This window comes from Micromys minutus (assembly GCF_963924665.1).
Source record: "Micromys minutus genome assembly, chromosome: 11".
Lineage (NCBI taxonomy): Eukaryota > Metazoa > Chordata > Mammalia > Rodentia > Muridae > Micromys > Micromys minutus.
The window spans coordinates 31,552,444-31,572,646 of record NC_137980.1 but is presented as its reverse complement, the minus strand read 5'-3'; the positions used below and the strand labels follow the sequence as shown (position 1 = coordinate 31,572,646).

The following is a 20,203-nucleotide window of genomic DNA, read 5'->3' as shown; positions in this document are numbered from 1 at the left end:
ATTTATGAACTCTGGGTAATCTGAATTATTTCTTCATGTTAAAAGTTTAAATTGCAGATTGATTTTTATCTTTTTGATCTTTATAATGATAAAACTAATGTCACACTCACTTTCTAGAATTAAGCAGTGGCCTCAATGTCAACACACAAGCTTGTGAGCCTCTATTCACTTGAGGGCACTGTGCTGAGAGATTCACAGCACCTTCCCCTGTCACTGCTCCCAGATAGATGTGAGGGGCTTGTGTGTGTTTGCTTTGTTTGATTCACCTCTAGCCTCTCAGATGCAACAGGTTGACTCAGCCTCAACTGAACCCAAGAAGAACAAACTTTACTAGTGATTCCACAACTTGCCTATGACCCACAATTCAAGAGGCCTCTCCCTGGAAAAGCAGAAACTAAGAGATCTGGCACCCTCTTCCCTGATATAGGTATGAGAGCACAGACTTTAATTTTAAAGGCATTACATTAGCGGTCTGTCCCCTACATAATTTGTATCCACCATTTCAAAGTGCCCTGATGTTCTATGTATGTTTTATGAGCCCAAAATAACAATTCTTATAAACCTATCAAGGAATATGATAAAGTTTATGTTTTAATGACTAGGCATTATACGAATCACATTTTTATGTTTAGTATTTCTTGAAATCATTTTACTTCAATTTAATTTTTCCATAACCATCATTTGGTGATTGGGACAGATTAGAGGAAGCATCATGAGAACATGGCTCGTTCCTCCTGTTCTTTCCTTTGGGTAGTGTCTCTGAAGTACTTGATGCTTGAATTAAAGAGGTCACAATCAATGAAAGGTGGGAACAGTGGTAAACAGGATGTGCTTCCTTTGCACAACAGATGTAGCCTCATTAATTCTAAAGTGTAGTTCCCACGAAACACAGTTGTTTGTAAATGGAAGCAGTCAGGAAAAAAAAATTGTGCGGGTCTTAGGACAAGCAACACAAGCTCATGGGTTAAGAAGTTCCAAATGCAGTTAAGAGATTGGTCTCGCTGAAAACAGGACCACTGGCTGTGACCTCCCTGCAGCTGTATAACATCTGGAACAAATAAGACAAGTTTCTATTTTTGAGTGAAGAATGCTTGTCTGAGTGATTCACACCCACCAAACTGTTTCCAGTGTATTATCTTAGAGGGGCCAAGTGGGGAGCACCTTGCGCTCAACCCTATGTATTATCTGAGCAAACAGGAAGGTGGTGAGCAGTTTTTTCTTCTAGTGTTAAAAAAAAATAGGAGTCGAAGACAGTCTGTTTGAGTCTTACCAGAGCCAGAGTGCACTGAAACCAAGCATATTTCACTGGGGAAGGGAGCGAGACTCCGTTGCATAGTAGCCACAGGGGAAAGGCTTTCTTTCTCAGGCTCTCTAGCTTCAGCCCAACTTTCTCCTTTCCATCCCCCAAATGGAAGTGGCTTATAAGAACCCACCCAAATCTAGTTAATTTAATCAATAGGTACTTAAGGAACCGAGGAACCAGCTCAGACAGTGAAATACTAGTCATGAAAGCACAAAGACTGAGTTCGAATCCTGACACCGACAGAAGTAGCCAGGCACAGCGGTGTGTCTGTAATTCTAAGCTTGGGTTGACCTCAGTGGCTGGCCCCCTAGCCACTTTCCTCAATCCTGGGCCAGTGAGAGACCCTGGATCCAAATAGTAAGGAGGAGAGCAAATGAGAAAGACACATGATACCTTCCTCCCATTTCTCCACACGTATACCTGTATCACACATTCATACACACGTGAACCTGTGCACCCATACCCAACACACGTGTACGAAGTATTCATCAAATATCACCTGAAGAAATGAATGAGAGAATGATTCTTCTTGAAGGAAAATGACAATGTGGTAATAAGGAGTGTGGTGAATCATGCCACCATCACTGGGCGCAGCAATGACAAACCTGTGAGCCAAAAACAACTTCAAGAATTCTCATCAGAGGGAAGGACTACAGAATTCTTTATTTTTGTCTATGCTTCCGGATTTTTTCCCCTGAAATCAGAGAAATACATAATTTAAGTTGTTCTCCATGAGAACATTAAATTAAAATGTAGTTGTGACTTCCGAACACACTCACATAGCTTCAGTGTATGTTTAACAGTAGACACAATTAACAGGAGAGGCTAGCAATAGACTTAAAACTCAGCAATTTCCAGACACCAAGAGGGAAACAAGATGAAAAAGACCTCAACCTTTGCCTTTCAGCTAATTCTGGGTGTTTTTAGTTTGTATTGTTTTGTCTTGTATCTTGTTTGGGCGATTTTGTTTGTGACGGTTAAAAGGAAGAAAGACTTATGTCACAAAGACTGAGCTAGTACCTTGATAATTCAGAGGAAGCAGAAAGAAAGAACCTTTGACCTTGGGCTGGGAGTTCACGGAAGGACTGGTGAGAGGCATGCGGCAATGCTAAGTTACGGTGAGTGAGGAAATCTTAGCCCTGGGACAAGGCTAAGAATTGAACTCTCGGAGCTGGTTAGAGAAGACAGAAAAGAGGAGTGTAAGGGTTCAGAGCATCCTCTGGCAGGTGGAGTGTGAATTGAGCCCCAAGAGATCATTGCAAGGCTTCAGTATGGAGGACTCATGAGGAGCCTGCTCTGGTCTCCATAGGAAATGGAGAAAGAAGCCAAGGCTAGTGCAGAAATTGCAAAATGGAAGTCCATGCTGTAGGGTGATTAGAGGGTGTAGAACAGAGCTGCTGGGAGGAAAACCACACAGATTAGTCAGACACTAATACACACAAAAAGCAATCGGAGAAGGGGTTCCAATCAGGCATCTGTGGACTAATGCCTTCAGTTTTCCAACTTGCCTGATCTTAAGGGAAACAGTGCAACTTAGAGAATGTATATTTACCTAAGTGAGTTTCCAGAAAGAATCATGCGCATGCACTAGAGCAGAAGTTGGCTACAGCTGTTTACCAAGTGACAGGCAACAAAACAACCGGAGCAAGCATCATATGCAAGAACTCTGAAGCATGTGGATTCTGTTCAGTGCTAGGCGGTAAGCACGGTGTGACGTGGCCACCCTTCGGAGACCTTTCCAAGTCCGCCCCATTTGGGAGGCACATGAGATACACCCTGTGTGTTGACTTAGCAGGATTCACATCTGGTCTCATTATGCATCAGGAGCCCCGCCTTCGACTGGTCACAACTGTGCATCCTTAACAAGGAGCCGCTCTGGACAATAATGTCTAACCAGCTCCTGCCTCTTACTGCGCATGACAAAGGAACCAATCGCATTCATTCCGGTATGTCAGATTTTAAGTCAGCATTCTGGATTTTAAGTGTTTTAATTCACAGTTTAATTTCTAAAACTACACACACACACACACACACACACACACACACACACACACACACACACTCAAAGAAGATTAAAGGTGCTATCCTTGTTCCAAGAATCCTGGAAAACCCGTGGCAGGAATAATCCTCATGGCGCTTCTGGATGATAAATCGCTACGTTTTCCCTTATTTGTTTGAGCCATTATAGGAAGGGGAAAAGTGTTGGAGGATAGTATCAGTTAATGCTGCTCTTGCTGCCTCGAGAACCTCTGTATGAAGCTTATCTGCCCTGAGGGTCACATGAAACTAAACCTACAAATCGTAGGTTTGAATTGCAAAGCAGGGCCGCTGTCTGGCCGGTTTTCTTTGGTATTGCCAGTGCTAGCCCGTTTTGTGCATGTGGGGCAGGAATACAATGTCTTCTGTAGAGCGGATACTTCAGGATATTAAATACTTGCCAAAGCAATGAGGAACAGGCACAAAAGTGGCCTCAGAACCTTTAGAGCTTGACTTCACGATTCCTTAGAATCTTAAGCATGAATGAGATTGGCAACCATTTTATTAGTTTTAGATAATTGTCTATATGTTATTATTTGTTATATATAAATTATTATATTTTAACATATATATGCTGAAAATGTATCAAACCCTACTTTTATTTCTGTGAACAAAAGGACACCAGGTAAACAAGATTTTAAGCTAAGTAAATGTGTCAAACAAAACCACCTGCTCTCCTTTTTGATTTGTTTTTAATTTGATTTAATTTGGATGACAATTTCAGCAACACTGCCTCTCTGCTCCTGCTCCAGAATCCACCACCCAAGTGCTTCTTGCTATTAGTAGGAAAGGTGTTAATTGCCTCCTCCACTCTGCCTCAGCCTCTGAAATCACTGACTCTAATTTCCTTGGCACCCAGACTTAAACATCTAGGCCCTTAATAGGCCCGAAACTGTTGTCCCTGAGACGGAAGCCTGTAGCATTCTGACACCCCTTAGGCAGATGGTTCTAGTTTAATAGCTTGGAGCCTGAGGCCCTGGGGAAAGTCCTCAGTGTGACAATCTGTCTTTTTACAAGAGCCAGGTGTGTTTCCTTCCGATCTCTGCAAACAAGAACCAAAAGACAGAGGTGCTGAACAGCCAAAAGTAAATGGCCCCACGGCTCCTTCAGCCTTCAAGCATGTCTCCTCAAACTCCAGTGTAAAGCTGCTTCACCCAGGCCAAGGGAGTAAAGGACACTGAACCGGCAGCTCTGGCCTTTTGGTCTTTGGCTTTTCCTCGAGGCAGCCTGTGAATGCTGCTTTTAAACTACGGCACAGGCACAGTCACTAAGTAAGGCTAAGGTGTTGCCAACTTTCTGGGTTTGCTGCCTAAATTACTGAATACTTGGTTGATTATAGCCCTAAAACACTTACATACTAAGTAGCTTTTAAACATTTTCTCCCTTGGGCAATCACCTGAAATATCTGAACTGAAAGCCTACCACATATAAATTAAGTATTTACTCAACTAACTACTACTAAAATCAATGGCCTTAAGGAATCCATTAAAAATTGCATAATAGATCTTGGCTTTTATGAATTAAAACTCCTAAAACTTAAGAGCCATGTCCTCCTCCTGACTAGGAAAACTGATTTTAATTTTATATGCCGTATTTATGGAATAAACCATAGAGATAAGCACAAAAGCTGTTAAGTGTCCAAGGCATGAACTCATACACAAAAGTGTATAACACAAGGAAGGCAAAGTGAGGGAAAAAATCAAATCTATTTTGCTAAATTATTTATAGCTCCCAGTTTGGGTAATAATAATAATAATAATAAATAATAATAATAATAATGGTGATGATAGCTTTGTACAATCCAAGTTGGAATATCATCAATGATATTCAATGTTCATGTCTTAATATAAAGTAAATTTTCCAGTTACCTTTCTCATTACAAAAGTTGCCCCTTCACATGGCGCCCAAGGAGCCTAGAACTAATAGGATGCAGGAGATCAAGAGGCAGAGATCCGGGGGCAAGAGCTTGTTGCTGACTTTTCCACAAAACATATCATCAAATGCAGGGAACGTGAGGAAGAGTGAACAGTTATTTTGTCACCAAGCAGAAAACTTGGTGAGCATAGGTAACAGCGGTAACATTTCTTCTATGATCACTGAGATCTGACTTCTTTTCTTTTTAAAAATATCTTCTATTGAGACTGTTCTCTGATGTTTTCAGTCACGTGTGAAGGTCATGCATTCAGACTCATGAAATTGGGCCTCTGTAATCTCCCTCCCACCTTTGCTAGTTCCCCATCTCCTTATCCCTCTCATTCCCACGCACATGACCATTTTACTGTTGTAATTGGTTTGCTTAGTTTCGTTTTTTGTTGCGATTGAGATTTGACTTGGATCATCTGTGTGACTATATGCTTAACACTATCCAATGGAGGAGCCTCTGGGCTCCTCAGGGAATGAGTAACTGTTGGAAGACCCTGCTGTTTAAACCATGTCGGGATAGCTCTCTAAGCTCGGCCTAAAATGGGGGGAACTCCCTTTCCTCAACAGGGCTTCCTACTCTTTGCCCGAGTTTCTATGGAAGATGTTTCTGAGCGTGAATGTCTGACCTTATCAGGTGCATGACCATTGATAGCTTCCTGCAAACACTCTCTCCCAGCCATCCGTATGATAATTAGGTATCGTGTGCCCATTCATAAGGTAGGACCCTGCTGCGTGATATAAATGAAGCATACCATATGAGCACCTATTAGGTAATGCCCTGCCTGAGGGGCATTATGTCCTACCCAGTCCACTGACCTCCCTAGAACACAGTAGAGTCATCTCACTGAAGGCACTCCAGGAAGTCTTTCTGTCCTACTCACGGCCATCCAAACCCTGCTCACTGCTTCTGCTCCCTTTGTCCTCCCAGGCCAAGGATCCCCAAGGAGAAAGGCTCAGTTGGACTAGGTGCACCTCTGGACGAGGCAGCCCAATTAGGGGAAAGGGATTTGAAGTTGGACAACAGAGTCAGAGATAGACCCTGCTCCTACCAGTAGTTCCACATAAAGGCCAAGCTGCACAAGTCTTGCATATGTACAGAGGCCCTAAGCACTGCCACACATGCTCTCTCTGTTTGCTGGTTCAGTCTCTGTGAGCTCCTATAGGCCCAGGTTAGTTGAATCTGTGGGGTTTTTTTGTGGTGCCCTTAACTTCTCTGGCTCCTTCAATCCTTCTCCCTCCTCTTCAGAATTACTTGTGTTCCTTCTAATAGTTGACTATGGGTCTCTACATCTGTTTCCATCAGTTTCTGGGTAGACTCTCAGATGAGTTATGCTAGGTTCCTGTCTGCATGTATAACAGAATATCATTAATAGAGTCAGAGATAGGCCTATAAATTCTCTCTACCCCATTCATCGCATTCAGAGATCCCTGAGACTTAGAGCCAATGGTACAGATGACTTGTTTAATGCTAATCATTCAACTATTGTTTACGCTTCGTACCTTAAACAGAAACACTTCTCTGTATCACCACTATTCGCTGCTTCTCTGATTGAGGCTGAGGGTACCATTAGTCTATAGGCAAGTACATAAATATTTAGCAGGCAGCTCAGTTTCATGACAATTTAGTTCAACAGTAGTGAGTTCACCCCTTGGGCCTAAGACCTAATTGGCCATAAGTTTAGGACTCAGTTTATGGTATTATGAGTTCGCTTTTGTAGAGAGAACCTAAAACCCAACCAGAGAGTGGCAAATCAGCCCCAAAACAATCATGCCACCACTGTACCAGTGGACACAATTTTCCTAGCAGGTTGCTATTATATATTATCATATTCACAGCTGGGTAAAGCCATTGATGTGTTTTCTTTCCAGTTGCCCTTGTTCCTTTGTGTTATAGTATGCCAATAGAAAGGAAACTTCCAGCTCAGTTCGAGTTTGATTTCTCAACCCCTTGCCACCAAGTTATGAGATGTCTTCAGCAAAAGGATTCCATCAGTTCTGGTAAAAAATGACCAAAGTGTGTATTGTCTTGGAAACTTCTCATTAACAGGCATTTACCTAGCACTGGTAGTTTTGCTTAACAACCCATGACTTTTGTGAGCATCATTGTCCAGCCCTGTAAGATATCTCCCCTCTTCCTCCTCTCTCTTCCTTTCTTCTCTTCTCCCCTCATCTCGGCTTACAAAGTAGTAATTTTAAATCTGGCTCTTTATTATACATTCAGTAGTTAATATACATCTGAGCTGCTTCCATTTCTAAGCTATTCTCAGGGCAATCAAGGAATACGGATTAGCAAATATCTCTGTATAGGACATCCATTTCTTTAAACATATGCCCAGGAGTGGTGCCCAGTTTCCCTTCCCACCAAAAATATAGGAAGTCCCCTTGTTTGCATTTTCCTGATTGCTAATGATATTGAACATTTTTATAGTTTCTATTATCTATTTGCATTTCTTCTTCTGAAAATGTGTTCAGCTCAACGGCTCATTTTTAATTGTGTTGTTTTCTTGATAATTAGGTTTTTGAGCTTATCATGTATTTTAGATGTTAATCTTCTCTTAAAGGTATATCTTGCTAAATATATCACCTGTAAATGGGCTGTCTCATTCCCTTTGTTAAATAGATCTTATTTCTCAACCTATGGTCAAAGACATGATTTCTAATGAAAATAAAATCTCAGAAATAACTTGAGTGAGATATGGAATCACGATAGCAGTAAGGCCCATCCCCCTCTAAGGAATTATATAATTCTTTCGTGAAAAACTTTTTCATAAAATGTATTCCTATGATGGTTTCCCATCCCACATTTCTTCCCAGATCGCCCCCACCCAATCAGCCACACACCCTTCTTCTCTCTTTCTATTAAGGAAAGAAATGTAAAAAAAAAGAAAGAAAGAAAAAAAAGAAAAAGAAAAACATTTTAAAAGGAAAAAAAGTCATAGGAAACACATAGACTCACACCCACTGAAAAAACAAAATAGAAGAAAACCATAATATACACGGAAAAGGTCAGAATGACAAAGCTATAAGCAATTACTTCTATTTCTAAAAACAAGGAGGTTTGTTCCTCTTGATGCAGGCACATTCTAAAAGAAAAATTGTTTGGTCAAAATATAGATACTCTGTAAAGCATTGGCAAGGCAAGATGTCCAGTTCTGTGTGGCTGCACCATCTCAGTTGTCAATTGGACTGGGACGTCTTTGACACTGCCTGCTCACTACAATCTATTAGTAATATCATTTTAAAAACTATTTCTCAGATTTGTTGGTGTCAAACAAAATTCCTCACAGTTTTCTGCAATAGGATCCTTTCCTCCTGTTATCATAATAATTTCATGAAGAATACTTAATCATCAGATAAAGCTGGCAACAGTGTTTCCCCACAATTTCTTACTCAGCCAGGGAAGCACTATTAAACAGTACCCATGCAGCTGCTCAATAAACTGTTTTACTTTTTACCATGCAGTTTTACTTTTGTTTGTTGCCATTTGAGACAAGGTTTCACATGTAGAAGGAGCTGGTTTCTTGAACACCCAGTGATCCACCTGTCTTTGCCTTCCAAGTACTTAGAAAACCGTGCCCCAGTTTTCAAAACCATGTTTAATAAATAAGATATTAATTCTTCCAGGAAATTTATATGAGAAATTTCAAGTTGTGCTTTTAAAACTTTGATTTGTTGTCCCAGTGTTAGAAAACCAAAACCAAAACACTCTCTCCATGAGATTCCAGTTATTATAAAACTAGATAAATTTCTATCCTCTCTGCTCCTGCCTCCCTTTAAACCAAAATACAGATAGATCAGCTACCAGAAAGATCTCTGAAGTTTGGCCTCCAGATAGAGAGGGAGAGAGAGAAAACAAAAGCTAAACGTTAAAGAGCATTGGTTTCAAATGTGACCTTCAAGCCAAAGTCTTGGGTTTGTAATTTGTACAATCATAAACTTCCTTAAAAAATAATGATGGTTTTTCATTGTTGTACAAATTAATAAATGGACATTGAAAGTAATGGAACTCATCAAAAACTTTGGAGCCCAAAGAAATTAGAAAGAGCCAGATGTCATTTGTAAATGTTCTCCTTCACTTTGTGGGGTTTTTTTTCTCTTTCAAATCTTATATTTTTTATTGGATATTTTCTTTACTTACATTTCAAATGTTATCCCCTTTCCTGGTTTCTCCTCTGGAATTCTCCTATCCCATCCCCCCTCCCACCCACTCAATCACTCCCATCTCCCCGGCCTGGCATTCTCCTACACTGGCATATTGAGCCTTCACAGGGCCAAGGGCCTCTCCTCTCCTTGATGCCTGGTATGGCCATCCTCTGCTACATATGTTACTGGAACCATGGGTCCCTCCATGTATGCTCTTTGGTTGGTGGTTTAGTCTCTGGGAGCTCAGGGATTCTGGTTGGTTGATGGAGTTGCAAATCTCCTCAGCTTCTTTAGTCCTTTTTCTAACTTCTACATTGGGAACCCCATTCTCAGTCCAGTGGTTGGTTGAAAGCATCCAACTCTGTATTTCTCAGGCTCTGGCAGATCCTCCCAGGAGACCACTAAATCAGAGACTGGTCAACATGCACTTCTTGGCATCCACATTATTGTCTGAGTTTGGTGACAGTATATAGGCTGGATCCCCATAGTCTATGGATAGCCCTTCCTTTAGTCTCTGCTCCAAATTTTGTCTCTGTATTTTCTCCTGTGGATATTTTGTTCCCCCTTTTTAAGAAGAAATAAAGAATACACTCTTTGGTCTTCCAACTTCTTGAGCTTCATGTGGTCTGTGAATTGTATCTTGGGTAATCCAAGCTTTTGGGCTAATCACTTATTAGTGAGTGTATAATATGTGTGTTCTTTGTGGTCGGGTTACCTCACTAAGGATGGTATTTTCTAGTTCCATCCATTTGTCTAAGAATTTCATGAAGTCATTGTTTCTAATAGCTGAATTGTACTCCATTGTGTAAATGTACCACATTTTCTGTATCCATTCCTATGTTGAAGGACATCTGTATTCTTTCTAGCTTCTGGCTATTATAAACAAGGCTGCTATGAACATGATGGAGCATGTGTCTCTGTTATATGTTGGAATATCTTTGGGGTATATGCCCAGGAGTAGTATAGCTGGGTCTTTAGGTAGTACTATGTCCAATTTTCTAAGGAACCGCCAGACTTATTTTCAGAGTGCTTATACCAGCTTACAACCCCACCAACAATGGAGGAGTGCTTCTCTTTCTCCACTTCCTCTCCAGCATCTTCTATCTCCTGAGTTTTTGACCTTAGCAATTATGACTGGTGTGAGGTGGAATCTCAGTGTTGTTTTGATTTGCATTTCCCTAATGACTAGGGATGTTGAGCATTTCTCAGTCATCTGGTATTCCTTGGTTGAGAATTTTTTGTTTAGCTTTGTACCCCATTTTTAATAGGATTGTTTGATTCTCTGGAGTCTAACTTCTTGAGTTCTTCGTATATATTGGATATTAGCCCTCTAGCAGATGTGGGATTGGTAAAAATTCCTTCCCAATCTGTTGGCTACCATTTTGTCCTATTGAAAGTGTCCTTAGCCTTACAGAAACTGCAGTTTCATGAGGTCACATTTGTCAATTCTTGTTCTTAGACCACAAGCCATTGGTGTTTTGTTCAGGAAATTTCCCACTGTTCTGATGTGTTCGAGGCTCTTTATGAGAGTAGAATCTAGACTTAATCCTGGTGGCAAGAGCTTTAACTCCATCTACTGTAGAGGCTAAGGCAGAAGAGTATCAAGGCCTGCCTGGGCTACATTGCAAGGCTGAGGACAGCATAGGAAACTAGGAAGACTCTGTCTCAGATATGAATACAGACAGATATAAATAATATAGAGATAGAAAATTTCCAAGGGTTACAGGGAAGACGTAGGACTATAGCTCACCTTATAGGATCAAAGCAGGACATTCAATCTCTAGGACCCCAAGACAATAACAAAAGGAAGGAAGGAAGAAGGAGAGAAGGAAGACAAGCAAGCAAGCAAGAAAGCTATTAGATTTCTAGGGATTACTGACTTTTAATGAGGGGAAAACTGTGTTCCTACATATTCAGAAAACGGAGGATCACATTATCCTCAACAATCTTGCGAGGAAACATCACAAAGTGTTCTATTCATTCACCCCTGGCATTGAATCCACATTACACTGTCTCCACACTAGCCATTGCATGCCAGTCTTTCCTTACCCGTGTCAACTGGAAATCTTGTCTTAGTCTATCCCTGGGGTGTCTGCACATGTCAGCTCATGTCAGCTGAGCTCTGAAGTGCACACATAGGGGTACTGGGTACTGCCCCTTTTGTGAGCATCTGGAACTGTCCCTCCTTGAGGAAGAGATGATCCCAGGAGAGCATCCACACAAGCCCACATGATGGGATTGGAAGTGACTGTGTCTGGATGAGAACTAACAGGCTTCCAAGCTAAGAAGCCTGGAATGCTAAACTTCATTTTAGAAAGAAATTCTATGAATAATATATCTGATTCAAAAACCGAATGAAAATAGTTTTACCAAGCTAAATAATTTGATATCCTGACATACAATTTTAAATACCAAGAGTGTTGAGTAATGAGATTTGATAAGTCTATACCAAGGCCCTAAAATTTGTGTGTTTTTAAACAACAGATAACATTATAGCTGATAGCATGGTGCTGTTATTGCCTAATATTATTGGGCAAGTACCAGAAGAGATCTGTGAAATGTAGGAAAACCCAGGGGCTGGGGGTGGGGTGTTGCTAGAGTTGCAATCAGTGTTTTCCCTGTGGATCAAAACAGATAAAGTACTGACTCTGTTGACAAAGCTGTGGAGATTTTTCATGATTTACCAATATAACATCATACTGTACAACTTCGCCATGATGACTAGGGTAGGGGCGGGTGAATATCTTCTCTGATTGGACAAGCCCTCTGCTAGGAATCCACAGACAGACCTAATTGATTTTACCAGCATTGTTCAAAATAAAAGACTAAATCTTTGTGTGGGTTTTTCTCAGGGTGCTCCATGGTAATTTTAAATACAGTTTCAAGTAAAAAAGATATCCTGGAGGCTTTGTTTATTTTTTACTCTATGTAAGGTCCAATTGTGAAATGACAATAATAATAATAATAATAATAATAATAATAATGATGATGATGATGATGATGATGATGATGATGATGATGATGATACAGTATTGTCAAAAGGTATTTTTGAATTTGATAAAGATCAGGGTGCCAAAGAAATGCTTAACTATTTTAGAAAAATTTAAAATAATTAACTATTTTAAAACAAACTAAAATGGTTGTAAACAGCCTTAGCTAGTTAGAAGTGAAGTCTATTTTATTTTAATTATTTTATTGTTTTATTCTAAATAAACCAGGATATTACAAGTTCCACAAAAATCAAAACAAAAAAAAAATTGTCAGACAGAGTGTCTTTTCTCTCTCACCAAATTACACAGGTTTTTTTTTTTTTTTTTTTTTTTTTTTAAAAAACCCTTTGATATAACAGGCAAAGCAAAGCCTAGAGTGACCAGGACAACAAGCTCATCGACACTGGGCCAGCTACTCTAGACATACGAAAATATCTTGTGTTCATACAAAAAGAGAAAAGACTCCCGAAACCATCACTATCTGCATGAGAGACACATGAGTGGCTAGTCACATCTCAGCACTGTCCTATATCAAGGGCCAGCATGCACAAACTCACCAGGCTGTGCGTAGCATTACCATCCTTCCCAGTGAGAAAGACAAGATTTGAAATCTTAGAACAGACAAGTAGAGGAGCAATTAAAACACTGGATTTCATATTGTCTCTCATCTAGCACAGAAGAGAGCTACCTCCTTCCTCCATTGAAGCATTTACAGAGATCACAAAGATAAACTATAAAGAAAATACATTCTTGTCACCAGTTGGGGAGAATTTAACAGTTGTCAAAAATTCAAAGACAAAAACAAACCCACAAACGTAGTTAAAAGTAGAAGACCAGTATAGAAAGAAACAGGTTATCAGGCAAATTAGCCCCCTGTTGCTCCTAGAGATTCACCTCTGGGAACCAAGGAGAATTGGCTCTACCACTCTCCAGAGACATAGGCTGGCCAGCCATTAGAAGAACCTACTGGATATTAGTAATGTCCGTAATGTTTACAAGATGGTTTTCTGGAAAGGGTTTAGCTATAACTCTCAGACAGATGCAAAGCAAATGTTCCAAAAGTTTTACTTCATCTGTAGATTATAGAGGAAGCCAGAATGATACAATAAGAAAATTCAAAGAGCAAAAATATGCAGACAGGAAATAAGGAAAATTGAGATGAAATAGAAGCAATTATTTCCCTCTGCATAATACTAATTGTGCCCCACTCAACACTCGAAACTTGGCGGTTCTGTAGAGAGGAGTGTATCTGGCATTAACAGCAGTTAATGCAAATTGAAAATGGTGAACCAATATAAAATAAGAGAACAGCAGTAACAGTGTGTGAGGAGGAGTCACCCCTCCCCCTAAGCATCATCTCTTGTTGTTTTGTTTCTAACAAAGACATAACAGTTGTCCCCAACTCTTATGAATACAACATAGGCTCAAAAATATCCTTTTACACACAGTGCAAGAAATTCAGTGTCACAAGGGAAAAAAATCAATATAAAACCCTCTGCAATACCAGATCTATATTCTTCTCACTTCAATACTCAACAGAATAAAAATGACCTAATTACATTTGAACTTTTGTGTATTAAATATACTAAAGACACAGTGAATATCATGAAAATTATTTAGAAAAAAGAAACTTCTTCCCTTGAGATTCAGCTTCATCAAAATTCTTCATTTTTCTATCAATAATGAGATTAGCAAGTAACTATTTCCATGGTTTCTTCTGAGCCAATATTCTGCCCAACAGTCCTGAGGAAAACAAAGGGGACCAGATATTTCTCACAGATTTCAGATGGAAGAGGAAAAATAATCCAGTTCGATTCACTTTAAAGCTGGTGAGAAGCTTGTGCAAAAGACCATGGGCAGGTATTTCCATGGTCTAACCAACTTCAGACTGTGGGCATCTTTCTACAATTCGCTGGAGAGCAAAGTAGTGTTGTTTTTGAATTATGAGTCTAAACTAACATCTGTTTGTGGGGTCCTTTAGTAAGACTTCTGCAGAGTTAGTAAGTCCTGGGTTTAGTAGACCAGCTGGAGCCTGGGACATACTTTGATCTCTGGTACTTCAATAATGTCACAACCCAACTCAGGCAGCAAGCTGCTGACAGAAATCATCACCCCTCAGGACTCCTGAAAAAAAAAAAAAAAAAAAAAGAATTGGACAGGGAGGGGGAATGTATAATAGTCTCCATGGAAACGGCCTTTCTGATCCTGTTTTCTTTAATATCTAAGAAAAAGAAAAGCTGCTTAATGCCAGTACATGGACCTAAGAACATAATTTGTGTATTTTAGGCCCAGCCAGGTGACAACTCTACCCGAATCCCCATCCAGACGGGACTCTACACACATGTTGTTCTCTTTGACCACGTTTCCAGAAGGAAGACTTAAGTGCTGCACAGTAAATGGTTTCCTTATTGTCTGTTACACTTAAATGAATTTGTTGGTCAGAAGCACAGAGGAATCGTAAATGAGTCGTATGGCTAGAAGTCCAATTAGAAAAATAAAAGTTAACAAAGACAGGAAACTGGAACTTGGTCTGCTTTCTTTTCTTTTGTTTGCTTTATTGATAGCCTCTTGTTCTGATTTGGGTTTTTCTTTTTATTCTCTCTCTTTCTCTCTTTCCCTCCCTCCTTCCCTCCATCTCCCCACCACCCCGCCTCTATCCTGAACACAGGCTGGTTGCAAAAGTCCATAGAGGGGAATCTTGCTGCCACTTCAAAGATGCGCTAATTGGTGACATATTTTGTAGTTCAGATGTTCCAAAACAAAAATGTTCCAGGTCCCACTATTGCCAAATCTAGTGTACCAAGCATGATGCCATATGACTGTGCTGACAATGCTGCTCCTCCCCCCTCAAATTTCTGAATATTGATAAGGGGCCTCCAAATAGAAGAGCAGACTAGAAAACGGTGCGAGGTTTTCAGTTGTGCCAACTGAGTAAAGAAAACCAGAAACATCCCATGGATTGTAGAACCATGAAGTGAATAAGGTTGGACATGCCTGCTTGACCTGAGTCCCATGACAATGGGGCCAAGGAGAAAAAAGCTAAAGGCAAGGAGATGACTTTAGGGAAAGAAGATGCTTTAAGGAAAACTAACATGTTTTACAGTGAAAAACTACTCCTGAAAAGACTACTGAGAAATCACTTTTTTTTTAAACTTAATATTTGATTCTTATGCCCATTCAGTTATTTTCATCTTCTAATCAATCTCATAGTGAGGCAACTCATTGGAACATAGAGCTCAAGTGGCGGGGGGGGGGGGGGGGGGGGGACAAGAGTGTTGTACGGTGTGACAATCACAGATCCCAAGTAAGCAGGTGATTATTAGGGTTAATTATAATTGTCAGGTTGAGAAAATTTAAAATCACCTAGGAAATAAACCTCTGAGAATATAGTAGATATTGATATGTCCAGAGAGGTTTGTCTGATGTGGATGGACCCATCCTGCGTATGGATTATATAGGTGGTGCCATTCCATGGGGGCTGATACCCCCCTCCCCCCCCCCACACACACACACACACACACACTGGTTGAAAAAGACCTAGTGGACTCTCTGATTCCTGGCTGCAAATACAATGCAACCAGCTGCAACGTATTCAGCATTCACTAGTACAGTGACCACTCCACCATGATAAAGCTCAAACTGTGAGCTGAGGTAAAACTTTCTTAAGTTGCATTTGTCTTTAATTTCATCAGAACAATAAGTAACTAGTTGGAATCAGTATTAAGTTGGAATCAGATGTGCCTGTGCAAACTCAGTTTTCAGTGGATACCCGATACGCAGCATGTACAAATTAGTGTGTGCCCCTGTACGCATAAGAGTGTTTCCACCTATACAACCTGCAAGCTGCCACCTCCTAAGTTCCTCAACACCACTTTTTACCAAAATGAACAGGGATCTCCATGAAACAAATGATTCTAGGCATGAGGAAGAGAAAATGCAAGTCTGCAGTAGGCTTGGCCAGAGAGCAGTTAGTGAACAAGGAGAGCTGAGTGTTTCAGTAACAATAGCAGTAGCAACACATAGAAACCCATGAGTGTACAGTGACCACTCTCTGCGCAGGGTGGAAGTCTCGTGAGAAAAGGTGGAGTGTACCTGTCCACGTGTTAAAACAACTCTGGAAATGAGCAGCTAGGATCATTTCAGCAGAGGAGAGATGAACAAGTATCATCAGAGATGATGCAAACTATTTATGCTCCTACAATTGAGATTTATACCTGAAGCAATCAGCCAGCTGTATGTCAGATTTTCAGGTGGACTTAGAAAGCCATATCTAATGTTGTGGATGCTGATGATATGTGCATCTGCTTTGTAACTTCTGTGTCGGCCTTGCAAAGTCTCAGTCGAATCAAGAGAAAACCTAGGACCACGTTCTCAGAATATATGCAAAAGAAGAGCTGCCCTATAATATTCAAATGTTAAGGCCATAGAATAAATAAAGGCTCAGAAACTGTCCTAGGCTTCAGGAGGCTTGAGACGTAATGCCCAAGTGCAGTGTGTTTCTTAGTTGGAGTCTCAGCCTATAAAGGAACTTGGGGGACAACTGTTGAAAACTGAGTCGTTTATGAAGGTTAAAAAGAAGTAAAATAAACGTGTTTATTTGCTGTTGGGGCCATTATTTTGTGGTTATTTGATACAATACTCTTAACTATAGGCAATTGCAGTAAAGCATCTGAGAACCAAGGGACATGGTGGCAGCTGCTTGTTTATAAATGATGTGAAAGAGAGGGTTTTGGGCTATCCTGGCAACTTCTCTGGGGTTGTTTTCTTTCTAAAGACTGTTGGTGTGTTAAGTAACTTGTTCTGATGTGAGACAGGATGCTTGTGTTACCACAGCATGCTGGTAGATGTCACAGGACAATTTGAGGGAGTAGTCTCTTCCACACTCCGGTTCTACAGATCAAACACAAGCCCTCAGTCTGGGCAACAAGTGCTTTTTACCTGCTGAGCCAACCCTGAAGCTCTTCTAATAAAGTAAACAAATCACAATCACAAATTCAAAACATCACTTCCTTATACTTTAAGACAATGTGTAAATTTATTATAATTTACTTTATTTTTAGATTCGGTTAATACTTATGAAACTTTCTATAAAAATAGTTAAACTTCATTTCCCAAATTTCATGATATATAGTTTTCTAAGAATTTCAAATCTTTAACAATTACAGTCTTCCTATGTGACAAATAAATATTGCAAGTCCCAAAACTCAAGTGTATGCAACGGCTTTCCTGCTTCCTCAAGCGTTCCACATGTTCTGCCGCATCCAGCATGAAACCAGGGACAGACCCAACCGAGGCTGGAAGGAAATGAAGAAAAGACATTCATGTAGCCACACAGATGGAAAAGGGTGGCCTGGGGTGTCTGATGGAGAAATCACAGCACATCTGGACACTCATCTTGTTTATCAAATAGAGTTGAAAGAGAAAGGTGGGGTTCTTGCATTTCACTGAACAAGGAGAAGGCTTATCACATAGAGATAAACAAGGAAGCAGGGTTTATACTACATAGCTGGAAGAAGGATCCAGGCTATGTTAATCTCAGTAGATGTAGCCTCTGCAGGGAAGTGGTTTCCAGGCTCTATATATTCAGAGGGAGGAAAGCTATGATGTGCATATTATACACAGAATGTTGACACACTAGGTTCACAAAGAAGAGTCGCTATGCCTCTGAACCTCACACCAGGGAAAAGGCTTCTGACAATATCTTATAAAACTACAAGCTTTTAATTTAAAACCATGTGTTCATCCAAACATCACATTCTCAATAGAAGTAGCAAAAGTTTATTGTTGAAATGCTTATTATCTAATATTCAAGTTTCCAGAAAACATAACTATTGTAATGTTAATACTTTTATTTGAAGACTGTTCTTATATTTAAGTCCAATGTTTAAGACACTAGAAAAACAATTTTATCATCACCAGTAATTTTCCCATTAACTCTTGAGCTGACATTACTAAGAATAAATACTCCCCAGAGTCCTGAGTTGGATTATAAGCAGTATTACCAAGAGTTGCCATAACAAAGTACTGTAGGCTTGGTGGTTGAAACAGCAGTTTTTGCCTTTCTCAGAAGCCAGAGGTCTACTAAGGTGTCAGCACGTTTGCATCTCCTGAAGTCTCAGGCTCGGCCTTGCAGTCACCACCCTTCTCTGTCCTTGCTCTTCTCCGTCCTCACATGCATCTGTTGTCTCTGTGGCTGTCCACTGCCTCATCCATGTGGGCCCATCATAATAGAGTAGTAGTAACTTTCCCTTTCCGTAATTCTGCCATAGCCAACATGAACACATGACTTTCTGTAGACAAATTTTAGGTAGGCACCATTCACTCTATAATACAGAATGTGGACAATAAGTTTCTGGTACATTATTTTAAGATTATAGTTTCTTGTGCAATGCTAAACCAAGTCTGGATCTCTGGCAGAATCAATAACATCCCTTTAAAACAGAAATTGTCACAGTCCAGAGGCCCTGCATTCAAATTTGATATTAGACAATTCCCTGGGTTAATGCGTGTATGGTCCCGTTCTATTTCTGAGGAACATTCCTAGGCTTTCTATTTGTAGGTTCCTGCTCATGAACATTTAGATGGCACCTGACTGTTGACACACCTTTTCACAAGTCTAACATCACACCATTATGATTGGGTCTTAGAACTTCCCTACATGAAAGCAGGTTAAGATGACTACCACCCAATCAACAGGGGGAAAATACTGTTAGACTTAAGATAGAGGGTAAATTTTCCTGTAGCTAGTGGTTGGCCCTGGAAATTAGGTATGTGACCTGTGCAGAGACACAGAACCAAACCTGAGCTCGCCAACTGAGGGGAAATGAAACAAGAAACCGGGCAGATCCATAGGAAAGAAAGAGCGCCAGGAACCAGACTGTTTGGCAAGCCAAGGTTGGTAACTAGCCAAATCACTCTATCTCTCCAGACTTTGGCTCTCTAAGGTGCCTTCAAACTCCAAAACATCCATGGTTTCTCCTGGCTGTTTCTCTAATCTATTTATAGCTGAGCTGAAGTACATCAAGTTAACTTAGCATTTTCTCCGAGCACTGATCTAGATTGCTGTGTATTCTGGATGGATGTGACAGATGTCTACACCGAGTCTATATGATAAAATGATATAGATAGCAACCAGAACTAAAATAAATACATCCGAATCCAGAAAAAATAACAACCAAACATGATCATTGCCGAACGTCAAGCCACACTTCTAACTCAGTACTTAGTACTGTGTCTTTATGCATCCTTTTCAACCTGACAACCCCTGTGCTCCTCCACAGCTTCTGACATGGGCAAAGTATGGTTTCCACAGGCCTGAACGTGACATGTCTGGTCTCTGTCTGTCTGTCTCTGTCTCTGCCTGTCTCTGTCTCTGTCTCTGTCTCTGTCTCTGTCTCTCTCTCTCTCTCTCTCTCTCTCTCTCTCTCTGTGTGTGTGTGTGTGTGTGTGTGTGTGTGTGTGTGTGTGTGTGTTCTTGTCTCCCATTTCTTTGCTCAGAAACTCAGAGATAAAACATTTAACTCAGGACAGTCGGGTAGAGAGCCCCCAGCAAGATTTAAAACTATTCAGACCATATACAATTCTCATTTCTGTAATTACAGAAACCTTGCTAAGCTGATGGGTAGGTGAGAATCTTCAGGACAGTGAGGAGTCCTGGGGAGGGTGTGGCAGTAAAAATCCTGTAGGTCAACAGAGTGGGAGGTGGTCCATATGGAAACAGTGAAACGCAGCGTGCTTACATTCTGGGGATCCATGGCTGCAATGCCTCTGGTAATTCCATGAAGCAGACAGCTGAAGGAGTGACACG

General features: G+C 40.5%; 1 protein-coding gene across 3 annotated transcripts in view; it reads left to right on the top strand.

Annotated features, from left to right (window-relative positions):
* The window catches only part of CFAP299 (cilia and flagella associated protein 299), a gene marked incomplete at both ends in the record, with an annotated part of 432,657 nt that extends 417,836 nt beyond the window's left edge, over positions 1–14,821 (top strand). For 2 of the 3 annotated variants that reach the window (XM_080925066.1, XM_080925065.1), the window contains one exon: positions 14,683–14,778. In XM_080925066.1, coding sequence (XP_080781192.1) covers positions 14,683–14,778 — 96 coding nt within the window. Of the gene's footprint in view, positions 1–14,682 lie in introns of all 3 variants that reach the window. The other variant, XM_080925067.1, reaches the window with a different exon arrangement.
* Between the last annotated feature and the right edge of the window lie 5,382 nt (positions 14,822–20,203).